The sequence below is a fragment of the Mastomys coucha genome, unplaced genomic scaffold, assembly GCF_008632895.1.
Source record: "Mastomys coucha isolate ucsf_1 unplaced genomic scaffold, UCSF_Mcou_1 pScaffold18, whole genome shotgun sequence".
Taxonomy (NCBI): domain Eukaryota; kingdom Metazoa; phylum Chordata; class Mammalia; order Rodentia; family Muridae; genus Mastomys; species Mastomys coucha.
Window position 1 is genome coordinate 66,006,425 of NW_022196900.1, and position 14,444 is coordinate 66,020,868.

General features: G+C 51.0%; 1 protein-coding gene across 6 annotated transcripts in view; it reads right to left on the bottom strand.

Annotated features, from left to right (window-relative positions):
- Nucleotides 1-14,444, bottom strand: part of Mroh7 (maestro heat like repeat family member 7) — a 46,110-nt gene that overhangs the window by 19,029 nt on the left and 12,637 nt on the right. For 5 of the 6 annotated variants that reach the window (XM_031378046.1, XM_031378050.1, XM_031378045.1 and 2 more), the window contains exons 4-13: nucleotides 13,044-13,108; nucleotides 10,162-10,245; nucleotides 8,721-8,800; nucleotides 8,348-8,477; nucleotides 6,524-6,619; nucleotides 5,829-5,933; nucleotides 5,562-5,697; nucleotides 2,561-2,673; nucleotides 1,698-1,874; nucleotides 1,163-1,317 (exon numbers count right to left, since the gene is read on the bottom strand). In XM_031378046.1, coding sequence (XP_031233906.1) covers nucleotides 1,163-1,317; nucleotides 1,698-1,874; nucleotides 2,561-2,673; nucleotides 5,562-5,697; nucleotides 5,829-5,933; nucleotides 6,524-6,619; nucleotides 8,348-8,477; nucleotides 8,721-8,800; nucleotides 10,162-10,245; nucleotides 13,044-13,108 — 1,141 coding nt within the window. The remainder of the gene's footprint in view (nucleotides 1-1,162; nucleotides 1,318-1,697; nucleotides 1,875-2,560; nucleotides 2,674-5,561; nucleotides 5,698-5,828; nucleotides 5,934-6,523; nucleotides 6,620-8,347; nucleotides 8,478-8,720; nucleotides 8,801-10,161; nucleotides 10,246-13,043; nucleotides 13,109-14,444) is intronic. The other variant, XM_031378049.1, reaches the window with a different exon arrangement.

The window sequence follows — 14,444 nt, forward strand, 5'->3', positions numbered from 1 at the left end:
AGGATGGGGAAGAGGGGGAGGAAGAGGAGGAGGAGGAGAAGGGAAGGAGGGGGAGGGAGAGGAGGAAGAGGAGGAGGAAGAAGAGGAGGAAGAGTAGAGGAGGGGGAGGAAGAGGAGGAAGAGGAGGAGGAAGAGGGAGAGGAGGGGGAAGAAGAGGAGGAAGGGAAGAAAAATGCCCTAATGTAATTCCAGTACCTGAAAGAAGGAGACAGGAGAAGTGCTATGACTTTGTGGCCAGCCTGAGCTACATAATGAGCACACCCCACCCTCTCTCCTTCTTCCTCTCCCTCTCCCCACCCCCTCCTCATACACACATAGGGAGGAGAGTGGGAGAGGAGAGACAGAGAGAGAAAGAGAGGGAGAGGGAAGGAGAGAGGGAGAAGGGGAGGGGGGGAGGGACAGAGGGGTGAGAAAGAAAAGAGGCTCCCCCTGGTGGACAGTACAGCTATAATGGCTAACTTCTTAGGCTCTATAGTGGGCCCTCAGGGTCCCCCACTGACCTTGGCTCTGATTGGCCTGTCTATCCCTATTAGCACACACTCCTCTTGCACAGTTTTGCCGATGACCCCACATTTACTCAGAGACAACCATACTAAGCAGTCGCTTCCCTGTTTCATTTATTTAAAGAAAAGATGGGCTGAACGGCTGTGTCCAGTAGGCTAAAGAGAGAAAGGTGTGTCACTTATCATCTGGCCAGCCTCTCCTCTCCATCACAGACACGGACCTCCACAGAGTCAGTGAGCCAGGAGCTGCCTGCTCACATTGTGGAACAGTTTTTCCTCCAGGAAAACTGAAGCCCAGAGAGGGTATATGTGCTACCCAACAACTGCAGCTACCATTAAAGAACTCCAGGCTTTGGAGTCAGTTGGACCTGAGTCTAGGTCCTCACTCTAGCAATGCCTCAGTGGGTATGGGGGCCAAGAAACAGCTCCCAGGCCTCATTTCCACATCTGTAGAACAGGGCTGAGTCAGGAATGAGAGGCTCTGGATGTTCAATACAGATCCAGTGTGAGAAAGTGGTTACTGGCTCCCATAAGTACCACAGACTGTAGGAGGGGCAGGGGAGAACAGGGATCCTCTGAGTAGGGAGAGTGTCTCAGCCTGGGACAAGGCTGCCTCAACCCTTCGAGGTGTACAGGCTGGGAGTCTCCTTGCTTGTTACCTGTCCAGGGGGAGTGGGCACATGAGCAGGGCCACCACAACCTCAGTCATAAAGGAGCTGGCTAGGAAGGAGATGGGCAGCAGAGCCACCTCACGTGCCCGAGGCTCCTGGATGTGGCTCAGTTGGATGTAGATGCCCTGCATGATTTCTGGGATCTGGAGATAGTCGTTAGCAGGTTGCAGGAAGGCCCATTGGAAAAGCAGAGAGAGGCATGAGGCACGTGGGTAGATGGGAGGAGGACTTAGGGTGGAGTCACAGGAGGGGATCAACAAGGAAGGGGCGAGGAGGCTCACTGCTGGAGGGAAGTGGGAAGGAAGAGGTGCCAGGGCCTGCTGCTCCCCTGGGAGTAACCTCCCACTCCTACCAACGGTCTGGGTTCTCTCAGGAGTAGTGCATACTCCCTCCTAACCCACTGCTCAGCCCCAGCCCTGTCCACGGGCAAGAAGGCAGGCTTCCCAGGAGAAGCAGGCTTCTGGGGATGTGGCTACCTCCCAGGCCTGGTGATATCCCAGCTTCTGCCTCCAAGAGGCCTTACCACCTCCAGCGCCCTGTGGCGGTACCACTCCAGCACTGAGCTGAGCATGACCTCGGAAGCCAGCTGCATCATCTCGCCGGAGTCCTTGCCCTGGGTCTCAGAGATGTCCTTCAGGCCTTCCAAGGCTGCTAGCAGCAGGTCCCTTACCTGCTGAGGCCCCAGGAAGTCTCCAAATTCCTGAAACATAGATGCAGAGGTATTGATGTGGCCGTCAATGTAGGGCAGATCCCCCAAGACACATATAGAGGCACAGACTCCTCCTAACTCACAGAGAAGGCCGAGCACCACACACATTCTCTAAGGCGTGAATGTTAGAGCCATTTGGGGAGGACCTTAGGGGGACAGGCAGTAACCCAGGAGCTCCTATAGCCACAGCTGTTTGGGAGACTGACGATTATGTGAGCCCAGGGATCTGAGTCAAGCTTTAGGAAGAGGAGGAGGAGAAGGAAGAAAAGAAAGAGGGGGAGGAGGAAGAAGAGGAGGAAGACAGTCATGGGCTAAACTAGCAGTTCTCGACCTTCCTAACTCTGCGACCCTTTAATACAGTTCCTTATGTTGTGGTGACACCTCCCCCAGCCTTAAAATTATTCCTTTGCCACTTCATAACTGCAATTTTGCTACTGTTATGACTTGTAATGTAAATATCTGATATGCAGGATATATGTGATCCCCGAAGGGGTCACGACCCCTAGGTTGAGAACCACTGGGCTAGACCACTAGACCATAGAAGAGGAAAGAGGGTACCCAGGAAGGCTACGCAGCTGGAGAAGGCGTCCTTCCTAGGATGCTTCCTAATGGCCCTCCTAGTAGCAACCCCAGTTCCCTCCCCTCCGGGCCTGGGAGCCGGGACTGCGGGTAGTCACCGCGATGACACGCAGAATGTTCTGGCACGGGCTGACAGGGTTGTAGGGCCCCAGGAAGCGCTTGTTGTTCTCATACAGGTCTTTCTTGTTGGTCTCTTCCTCGTTCTTGGTCCCTGAGGGAAAGGGAACCTTCTGAGGAACCCTGACGGGCCATTGCTTTGAGCTGTGCGTTAAGCCCACACTTCACCAGCACAGTCCACCTCACACAGTGAACGTATGCAGACAGCCCAGTACCCAAGTCAAGACACAACACAAACAGTGCTCCGGAAACTTCTCCCCTGACCCCTCTTGGTACCCAGGGCAACCACTGTACTGGTTTCTGAACCCCTAGGTAGAGTTCTTCACTTTTGGACTTTCATTCATAGACTCACACAGCATTACCCTGTGCCTGGTTCCACCCTACAGCACGGATGCTAGCTCCCATTCATTCTCAGTGTGCAGCAGCAGCTTTCCAGGCTGGGAGAGCCTGCAGTGTGTATGCCTGTCTTACTTGGCACGAGGCTCTGGCTGCTTCCTGCCCTCTGAACAGGGCTGCTGTGAACACATAGCATATCTCCCGATGAATCTATCGATGCTTCTGCCAGGGATGCACCAGGAGAGAACCCACTGGCTCACAGTAGGCACAGGCTCACCCTCCCAAGATATACAACAGCTTCCCAGCCCTGTTTCCACCAGCAATGTGAGAGTTCCTGCTGCTTCAGCCCAAGGCATTAACTGTCTCATTTTGTTATTGTTATTTTGGTCTGCCAGAGCTTTTATTTCCACCTCCACCCTTGTTTCAAAGACAGGTTCTTACTATGTAGCCCTAACTGGTCTGAAATTTATTCTGTAGACCAGGTTGGCATTGAACTCACAGAGAAGCACCTGCCTCCTCCTGCTTCCTCCACTTTCAGTCCTGGGATGGAACCCAGGTCTTGGCACACGCTAGACAAGCACTGTAACCGCTGAATGTCCATAGCTTTACAGTACAATTTTTGGATTGAGATGTTACTGTGTTGATGTCCGAATTTTTATTGTTGCTTTTGTTTGGTTTTGTTTATGCATGAAGGATCACATAGCCCAGGCCAGCCTCAAACTCCCTGAGCAGCAGCTGAGGATGGCTTTAAACTCCTGAGCCTTCTCCCTCCTCCCTCCGTATCTAGCCCGTATTATTTGTTTTTAGAGGCAGGGTCTCTAGTCCAGCACGGCCTCATGCTTCCCATCCAGTGCTGGTATTGCTGGCATGTGCCATCAGGCCTGGCACTGGCAAGAGCATTTGAAAATGTCGCCAGTCCCCTCAGAGCTTATCATCTGACTTCCTCAGCGCTTTCCTTGTTTGTTTTTGCCTTTTGTCTGTCTCTTGGCAGGGAGAAGGTAAGGCAAAGGGAGGGGTGTCTAATGAATCTCCTTTCAAAGCTGTGTCCCCAGATCTAGAGCAGGGCCTGGTACAGAGGAGGGCCTCCAGGCTGTCTGTGGAAGGAAACACATTTAGGGACAACGCCCTGCATCAGAGTCAGGCCTGGATCCCGCCTGGGTCCGAGAAAGGCTCACCGAGGCAGTGTGAGCACACAGAGCATGCTCTGGTGACAGGAAGGGAACTGGGACTCTGTGAACAGGCAGAGCCAGCTCCAGTCACAGCCGTTCACTTTCCACAGATGGCCAACCCAAGTCAATGCTCTCCTCCTCCAGCGTCACTGTGGCCTGGTGCTCTCCCAAAGAACACAAGGCACTCAGCTCAACCTGAGTAGCAGCAGGACAGATCATACTCACAAACACTAAAAATGACTCGGTGTCCACTGAATGTGGATTAAATTAATCTGGGTGTCCCACATTTCCAGCCACTGTTGGCAGCCTCACTTTGGACTATACTGTCCCTGTCTTGGATTGATCAACATTGTAGCCTATCGTTCACCTACTGTTCACCCACTGTGAATGCCTCCAGGCCAGTAGAGAAATCTCTTAGGGCACATTACCCCAAATGCTAGAAACGAGAAAGAGCAGGGACCTCAGACATATCCCAGAAAGTAAGGGACACAAAGAGAAGAGAGTACTAGTTGACAAGCGTCTATGACATGGGACACTGAGCTGGTCTCTTAGCTGGTCTCTTCCCATAAACTCGTATGAAGAATACCATTTAATATTTCGAGAAGTTATGAGTTACACTCAACCAAAATCCTGTATAGATGAGGAAATCTACAGAGAAATATATATAAGAGGTCACTCAGCTGGGAAAGTCCAGAGCCAAAGCCAGGCCTGATATGCAGGCCATTCTGCCTCCAGAGTCAGGAGAAACTAAGAAACCAGCCAAGGTTTCCTGGTTGAGATAGAATCAGGACTGAGGTGAAAGATGGGCAGGAGGTTGGAGGCAGCTGGACTGGGTGGCCCTGGGAACCGTAGGCTCATACCATCTCATGAGCTCCCTGAAACCTAATCTCAGGACATTCTTTTACTTACAGGCTCCAGATTCTAATGTAGGGCCTGGTCTTCATTAACTCCTGTTCATATTCACTGAATAATACCATATGCCAGCCCATGGCTAGACTCAGAAAGAACAGAGAATCCTGCCTTACCCTCATGGCATTACAGCCTCGTAGGAAAGACAACAAGAGAAGAAGACATCAGGGCCATCATGCCTAGGTGGACGTGGTACATTAGAAAGAGAAATTAAAGTTGGAACAATATGGGAAAGCTCAGCTAACTGAAGGGCAGCTTCTGTCAAGATAGATTAGTTGTCTACACAGGGAAGTACATGCTTCTAGTCCCAGTACCTGAGAAGCTAAGTCAAGAAGATTAAAAATTGGGGGCCAGCCAGAGCTAGATAGTAAGACCATACCTTAAAAACAAACAAACATTAAAAACAATGGCTAGTTTGTAATCTCTGCCCCTGGTTCCATGAAGATAGGAGTTTCCCATCAGCTCCCAGTCCTCATCTGACCCATTCGGTCTGTCTCCAAATGCCCAACTGTACCACCAGGCCCCCCTCCCTAGCTGTGCAGTGGCTAGGGACCTGACTTGGGCATACGTTTCTGGAGATCCAGGATGGTGTAGAGGATGGTGATGCCATCCAGAGCTTCCCGGCCGATCTCTTCATCAGGATCCCCGATTCGAAGAAGGAGCCTCCCGAGCAGAAGACCCAGCATTGGGAACCCCGGGGATATCTGTGAGTGTCACAATCAAAGGAAGGGAGTCTGTAGCTACATAGTGTAGGGTAAGAAGACCTGCCCAGCCACAGCAGATCGACTGAGAAGTCACGGGAGTATCCACCCTCACGCCCCCCAGGAACACTCACAAAGAATGGCAGGGTCACCAGCGTATGGTTCAACACAGAAACGTTGCTGTTCACAGCCCGAGCTCGCTCATGGACCTTCCCAGAATTCATCCAGGGCCCTAGGGGCTGTGGAGATAAGGCAAGAGGAGATTCTGCTACCATTGTCTGCCAGCCCCTGTTGTCTGTGTGCAAGAAGCTTCCAGAAGAAGTAAGAAGGCAATTTGCCACAGTCTCCCTTCTCCCCCTGAGGATCAATGACAGATGGGGTTTAAGCTGAGAAGGGGACTCAGAGCCAACAAAGGCAAGGGGTCAATGAGGAGAGAAGAGGCAGGGATAATGATGGAGAAAGGGGTGGAGCAAGAGTAGTAGCTCCAAGGGGGTGGCTGTAGGGGACTGGTGACTCAGGAAACTGAGACAAGAGGATCAAAAGTTCAAGGCAGTCCTGGGCAATTCAGTGTGACTGTTCATCTGTTTACAGATAAACAGAGAAAGAAGAAACAGCCTCCGCTATAGCTCGGAGGTAGAGTGCTTGCTTAGCAGGTGCACGGGTCAGTCGTCCAGCGTCACCAAACACTAAACGGACACTGCATAAAACACAACACGGAAGCAGGAAACTGGCTCAGGATAACGTCACTCCTCCTGGCTCCACCTCCCACTTGTAGGAAGCCATTTTCCCCACTTTCCTCTCCCTTCCTCCCCCTCCCCATGCCCTGCACCTCCAGAATGCTCTTCAGCCCAGCAGGAGTGGGGTCTTCAATAAAGAGGGCATTCAGAAGTTTCTGCAAGGAATCCAAAGTCTGGTGGTAAAGCGTCTGTGGACAGGAGGAGGATAGAGCTGCTGGGAGCTCCCAGTGTAGCCTCCAGCCCCAGACACCCCCCAGGGGTGGGGGTGGGGGTGTCTAGGAGGAGGGAGCACTTGAACACACAAAAGCTGTTTGCTGGGCCCACCTCTGTGCCTCACCTAATTTCTTTAGCAACAAATTGGGGATTGGTGTCCCTGGACTTCCTACCAGAGGGGAGGAGAAAGAGACACCAGGCACTTACCGCCTGGCACGAGCCAGACAAGGGCCTGTAATACGAGCATCCTCTGTCACTTTGTCTTTGAATTGCTTTTCTCCTTTACCAGTCCAGGGACACTTGTCCAAGGTCGCAGGGCAAGGAACAAAGACTACTAAAAAAGCCAAGTGTCCAAAGACTGCTAAGGCTGGAGAGCTGCCAGGCCAACCGGGCTCTTCTCTTAAAGGTGTTCTGCCTCTTGGCTGCCTTCTAGGCCCATGTAAATCCCCAGGTTACCCTTAGGGAAGCCATGTCCCTCTGCCCAGGTCCCCTCCCCTTTGGCCACACTGCAGTCTTGAGAGCCTCAGATAAGGAGAGGCAAGTCTGAGTAGTGGTTTCAATCTTCTCTGGGAAGACTCTCTTCTTTCTTCCCTCCTCTCCTTAGGCAGGCTTCCCAAGTCTATCTATCCCCTTTCTGCTTCTACACTGGAATCTTCCTGATTCCAGTGGCCCTTAGGGTGACACCCACAACCACCAAGCAAGCCCTGGAGTCAACTACCTCCCTGTTCCTCCCTACTGCAGCAGCATGTTAGACATCACTGCCCTCTGCTGGCAATCCTTGTAACTACATGAGGACTGCCTGTTCTTCCACAGCCAGGATTCTTGGCCACGATGGGGCACCAGCTTGAATCCAGCACCTAGAGGCTACCTGCCTGTGTGGCCTCACCCGTACCCATTCTACAGCTCGCTTGTCAGAGTCCCTGCCCCACCATCTGGGCTTCAATCTGCACGAAGTCTTTATGTACAGGTTCTCTATGCCATCCTCTCCAGGAAACCACGTGCCCCAGCCTCCCTAGGCGATGTCCCTCATCCCATACTCTTTTTGGTACCCCATAATTTATGCTTGTAGCATAAATTATGCTTGTAGCACTGACTACTCCTGAGATTTTGGATTTGACTGGTTCTTTGATGGCATCCATCTCTTCCACCCTCACACCGCTGTAAGACTACCATAGTGATTTGGAGGGGAACATGGCTGATACCTGCTGAGAGGGAGGTAGCTCAACAGCCGGACCTCCTCTCATCCAACCTGCCGCTTGACCCTAGCTCTTTTTGCATCTTCTACCTTAGGATCCCCTGCTCTGGTACCTCCAGGAATAATTCTGTGGAAGCTTAACAATACTTGCCAAACCCCCTTTGAGGCTCTGTTCTCCAGGTCTCTGCCAAGTCTCCCCCAGTTGTCTTCCATAGAGCACAGTCCTCGGCATGACCTTCCAACCCTGCCCACTTCCTATGGCCTTACAGCATCTGTCTATATCCCTGACACAGGACAGGGCTCTCCTAAGGGAGCCCTTACTGCAACAATTCACTCTTCTGCTGAATAGTTATCAAGTGTCTGTTCAGACAGGTGAGGTGAGCTGCTCTGGACCACTCAGCCCAGGAGTAAGAGAGATTATCTATAGAAAGCCCCCACTCATCCCTGTGACTTGTCCCTTTTAAGGATGTCCCCAAACCTGAAGACGCTCCAGGAGGGTCCAGCTCACCTGGATGACTTCGGCCTTGGACTCGTCCTTCTCCTGCATGGACTGCACTGAGGGCAATGAGAACACGCTCCGCACACAGGTGTTCACCAGCTCCAACCTCTCCCGCACACTCATGATAGGCTTGGTGTGACTGGGAGAGACAGGATGCCAGGTGTGGAATGAGGAAGGGCCCCGAGGATGCAGGGTGGGGAAAAGGAAACCTGACTTGGGTAGGCCACCCGAGATTATATCCACAGGAGAAGCTGGGGTGTGAGCAAGGGTGTGGGAGTAACATGCTCCACAGGGGCTGGGCAGGGGGGGAGGGAAAGGACAGGCTTGGAATGGACAGGCGTGTGAGAAGGGGTAAAGCTTGGAGGAGAGAGGACAGGGATACCTCAGCTGTGCCAGGATCTCCATAGCCTGCCGTCGAGTAGGACTCAAAAGGGAATCTAGCGGCTCCTCCTGAATCTGCTTCTGAATGGGGGCCACAGAGCCAGTGAGAGTCAGCTGGGGCTGACCTCCAGGCTCTGACAGCAGGCCATGCAGGCCCTTAGCCTGGGCACACTCTCCCACTGGACACATAGGAGAGCCAGCTTTCTGCCCAGATCAGTGTCAAATCCTCAGTAGACTCAAAACAGTCTATGGCCTGATCTGTGCATTCCCTATGGAGAGCACAATAACAATAGAGCCCATGGTCCCCTTCTGGTGACTGACAGCTAAACCACGGAAATGACCCAAGTAAGAAGTGTCAGGCATGGCCTTTGAAAGCTGTCCAATCAAATTCCCCAAATGTCCTATTTTTTTGCTTTGTATGTAATACCTACACACAGTAGGTGTTCAACTAATGCTAATTAAGTATATCAAAGTACAGAACTTTCTCCTTTTTTATGTATCATGTATGGGCAGATGTGTATGCAAGGTGTGTGTGTGTGTGTGTGTGTGTTCATGTGCATGTGTATGTAGAGGCCAGAGGGTATCATTATTCAGGAGCTATGAACCTTGGTTTTTGAGGCAAGGGCCCTTCTAAGATCCAAAGCTGGTCAGTTGGGCTAGTCTGATTGGCCAGAGAGCCCTGTATCTGTCTCCTCAGCACTGGGATTATAAAAGTGTGTCATCACAATTGTTTTTCATGTGTATTCTGGGGGTTCAAACTCAGGAAGGCTTTCTTGTGAGGCAAACACTGCTGTTTGAGCTAGCCCCTTAACTCCTTTCTCTCTCTTTAAGGATCACAAAACCGAATATAACTATGTAAGCCTCCATGGTTACTGGGGCCCAGTTCCTCCTAATGAGTAACTAAGAGAAGACTGCTTTAGAGAACCCTCTGCAGTTGCCTATCAAGAGGGGTTTCTGGAGCAGGGCCATGGTGGTGCACGCCTTTAATCCCTTGGGAGGCAGAGGCAGGTGGACTTCTAAGTTTGAGGCCAGCCTGGTCTACAGAGTGAGTTCCAGGACAGCCAGGGCTACACAGAGAAACCCTGTCTCAAAAAAAAAAAAAAAAAGAGGGATTTCTGGGGGTGGGAGGTGAGGAATGGGTTAATGATAACTGTTCTCAGTGGCACAGACTTCACAATGGACTAGCCATGGGGTCCTGTCCTCCCACAAGCAAAGATGCAGGCATAAGCACACCCATTTGTAAGATGGGAAGAGCAGGGCTCAGAAAAGGGAGAGAACTTGTCCATACTCCCTCTTGTCAGGTGTGGGTAGCGAGAGCTGGGCAGAGCTGAGCCTCGAGTCCGAAGCGCCTGCCTCCTGTCCCTGTCCTCCCCCCAACTCTCCACAGCCATCACCCTCGGGACGTCACCCCAGTCCCACATTCCCACCCCCGACTCCCGTACCATCATCATCTTCACCGTTGTCTCCTTCTCTCCATTCATTTCCATCGTGTCCTGATTCTTCTGGTAAGTGATCATGTTCTCTACCTTCAGGCCAGTGGGACCATCATTGAGTCCTGCCCTCCCCTTAGGCAACATATGCAGCCCCCTCTCGCCACCCAGCACCTACAGTCCAACCACCCAACCCTGGCATTGGCCCATGTCTAAGTTTGGTTTCCTGTTGCTGTGATAAAACACCCCAACAAAAACCTGGCATAGTGGAACACGCCTTTAATCCCAGCACTTCAGAGGCAGAGGCAGGAGGAGCTCTGTGAGTTGAGTTCAGCTTGGTCTACAGAGTGAGTTTCAGGACAGCCAGAGCTACATAAGGAGACCGTACATAGTGGTGGAGAAGTCACAGGATGGAAGCTTTAGACTAGTGGTTACGTGACATCCATAGTCTCGGAGCAGAGAGTAAAGAATGCATGTAGTCAGGTGCTCAGCTCACTTATTCTGTTCTTGGGACAGTTCAGGGTCTCTTGCTGAGGGTATGACACTCCCCACAGTGGGTGGGGATTTCTGGCTTAACTGATAATATCAAGATAATCCCTCACAGACATATGCACACGACCTAGGCAATCTCTCTTTGACACTTTCTTCCCACATGATTCTTTATTATATCAAACTGACAATTAAAACTATCACAGCCCAAGAAAAGGGACATGTTTCTGCAGGGGGCATTTGGGTGGATGAAGATTGGTGAAAACTCTTGATGGTAAAGTTGGAAGGATGGCCCTGCAGTCTGCATTTGGAGGAGCAGATGTGAAGGGCTATAAAGCACCTCTTCCTCACTAATCAACCCAAGGACAGAAAGGGTCCACACACTTCAACCTGAAATTCTACCATCAGCAACACTTCTCGGCCTTTTAGTAAAGCCTAGTCAGATGAAGATATTCTGAGAGAGCACATTAGCCTGTGTGAGTCCACTGATTCCCATCATCTTAAGGAGGAAGACAAGACCCCACAAAAAAGAATCGCTTAACATTACACAAGCGAAGGAAAAAAAACCACCTTGCTCTGATGCAGAATACAGAAGGTTAATGCTGGTCACAAGTTCTTTTGCAGGTATCCTATCAGTAGACAAAATCTCCTTCAGCTCCGGCCACCAGATTATTGTAGAAAGAATCTATGTCTGGGTTTGTCCCAGAACACACTTTCCCTTTTTGGAACCCAGACACCATGCCAGAAGGAAACCAGGCTAAACTAAGAAGGAATGAGCCCATGCAGAGAGAGAGCCTGGCAAGCAAGGGACAATGGAGTTTCAGCCTCCAAAGCGATCTGTCTGTACAATGTAGAACAGATGAAGGACCCAGCGGAGCCCAGTCAGACTGTGGTCAGGAGAAGGTAACCTCTTGATTCCTTACCCCTCTCCCATCATCAACTGAACTGAGCTGCGATGGGTTATTAATCATGGTTCAGAAAGGAGGAAGGACTTAGCCAGTTTAGAATGACTAGCCAGGGCTGGAGAGATGGCTCCAGCAGTTAAGAGCACTGACTGCTCTCCCAGAGGTCCTGAGTTCAATTCCCAGCAACCACATGGTGGCTTACTATCTGTAATGGGATCTGATGCCCTCTTCTGGCGTGTCGGAAGACAGCATCAGTTTACTTATATAAATAAAATAAATAACAATAAAAAAAGATAATAAAAATATTTACAAAAAAAGAATGACTAGCTAGAGATGACTGCTCACGTGAGTGGACATTCAGTAACAAGAACAAGAGAAAAGGTCTATTTCTTCAGACTGAAATGTCGGGTTGCTATTCTGTGTGTGGAGTTGGGATTAGCATCGAGCCCATTGTAGGGGCCTTGTCAGGCTCGCTGAATGGAGGCAGTCATAGCCTTCCCTGTACTGGCACTGAGCTTGCATCTGAAAGGTCCTCACTTCAACTCCACTAAGCCACTAAGTTCTATAGATGAGAAGACCTCTCCCGACTCCCTGGCTCATCACATCACATCCACGTTTGGGTCATGCTCATGTCTGCCCCTGCCAGCCTGGCCTTCTCTACTGCTCAGCCCAGACCTGGGTTGGACCTGGCCCCACAAGTCTCTCAGTTATTAAATGCGTTTATTCAGAACCTATTATGTGCCAAGCACTGCTCTGCCAAAGGCTCTGCTACTAGACGGACTAAGATTCCTGGCTTCGGGAAGACTCTAGTGGAAGAGACTGCCATGATTGGAATCTGAAATGTCTCCCTTGTGCTTCTGTTTGAAACGTTCCATCCCCAGCTGGTGATGCTTAGGGAAGGCTGTGGATCCTTTAGGAGGTCAGGTCTGAATGACAGGAATCAGTCACTTGGGGGGGGGGGTCCTGGGACATGGTTCACTTCCTGCCTCATTATCACTGCTTCCTGCTCTTCTGGATGGGCAGTATGCGCTATACACCCCCACTGCCATAAACCGGGCTACTCCGCCCTGCCTTCTCCACCTTGATGATGCTGAAACCCCGGTGAAGCTGTGAGCCAAAATAAACCTTTCGCCCCTTAAACTGTACTGTCAGGTATCGCAGGGATACAAACTAAACTACGATGGAGGTGAAAGGACAACAAGAGGAGCTGGTGAGCTCTCAGAACATTGGACAGCTCTGAGTTCCCAGGAAGAAGAGCTGCAGCAGACCAGGGGACCAGGCTAGACCAGGAAAATAGGATGTGGTCTGGGTGTGGTGACACAAGCCTGTTGTCTTACCAGTCAGGAGGTAGAGACAGGGGGATTGCTACAAGCTTAATGCCAGCTCGTTCTACATATTAAGTCCCAGACCAGCTAGGGTGTAGACACCAAGTCTCTGTCTGAAAAAGAGGAGGGGGGGAGGGGAATGGAGGGGAGGGGAGTGGCTGGGAGTTGAGCATACCAGAGCTGCTTTGTTGTCTTGGTCTCTCTTCTCTGGCTCGTTGGCCTTCACATCTTCTGAGGTTCCTGCACACACAGGTCACAGGTTCAGTCAAAGAGGACAGAGTAGAGCATGGTGTCCTCAGGGCGCCATATTCCCATTTCTCCTCCCCATGGGGTCCCTCCACTCCTTACTCCTCAACAGGCCAACAAAGCTTGGGAAAACGTAAATCAGCTTGTACCACCCCGCAGCCACAAGGCCTTCATGAAACTCCACTTCATTAACATTTCTTGCTGTCATGGCCCTGCCTGGTCAGGCTCCCTGTCCATCTGCCCAGCTTTATCTCCCTTGCTCTCTCCTCCATCCTTGGCTCTGTCTACACTGGTCTCTGTCCAGTTCCAGCCAAGCTTCTAGTCGGGTGCTTTTCTCTACTCCGGTTGTTGTTCCTTGCCCCTGTTCCCTAGGGATCCCAGTTTCAGGCCTTACTTTACCTCCTGTTTCTTACAGAGGCCTCTCCTGACCTCCAAGGTAAGAGAGAGCACGAGTATCCTCCCAGAACAGCTTGTTCCTGCCCTTCAGGACTTATCCCCTCCAAAGACACTTGTTACAGTGTCTGGAGGCTGTTTTGTTACCCCTGGTCTCTCACCTGCTTTGAGTTAAGGAGCACCTGTCTTTCCTGTAGGTCCCAATGCTGAGCGAGTGTTTAGGTAAAACCTCACCCACTCTCCTTTTCAAAGAGGGATGGGTCTGCAACCAAAGCTTGGCCAATGAGAGTGTGCTGGTCCTCTACCATGACAGGACCAGTGATGGGTACTTAGCTGAGGAGGGCCAATAAAAGCCTTCTATTTAAAGGAAAACAGATCTCTATCCATCTGAGGTCAAAGTCACCAGGATGTGGGGAGCTAGGACTCAAAGAAGACCCTGCCTCAGCTTCCAGACAGAAAGAGCACAACTGGACCAGGACATTAGCTTCTAAACACTATGGTCTGCTGAAGCCAACAAGACTCTGGGGGAAAACGGCAGGTTCCAGAGAACTGTGGGATGAGCCTGGGCCATCCGGCCCCAGAAATCAAGGAAGAGAGCTCAGATGAACGGAGTGTGTTGGAGGAAGATGTGTGCTTACCTATAGGAAGTTCTGCTGGTCAAACTAAGGAAATCCTATCTACACACACACACACACACACACAAATACATACATACAACACACATGTACATACCCACATGAACACATACACACTAAAACACACATACAACATGCACACACATTTAATTTGTGCCCAATCTATGAGCTCACTGTTGTAGATGTACCTAGTAAAAGTGAACAGAGAGTCAGGCACAGTAGCACACAATTGAAATCCTGGCACTCAAGAGGCTAAGATGGAAGAGTCATGAGTTCCAAGCCAACCTGGGTTACATGGCAAG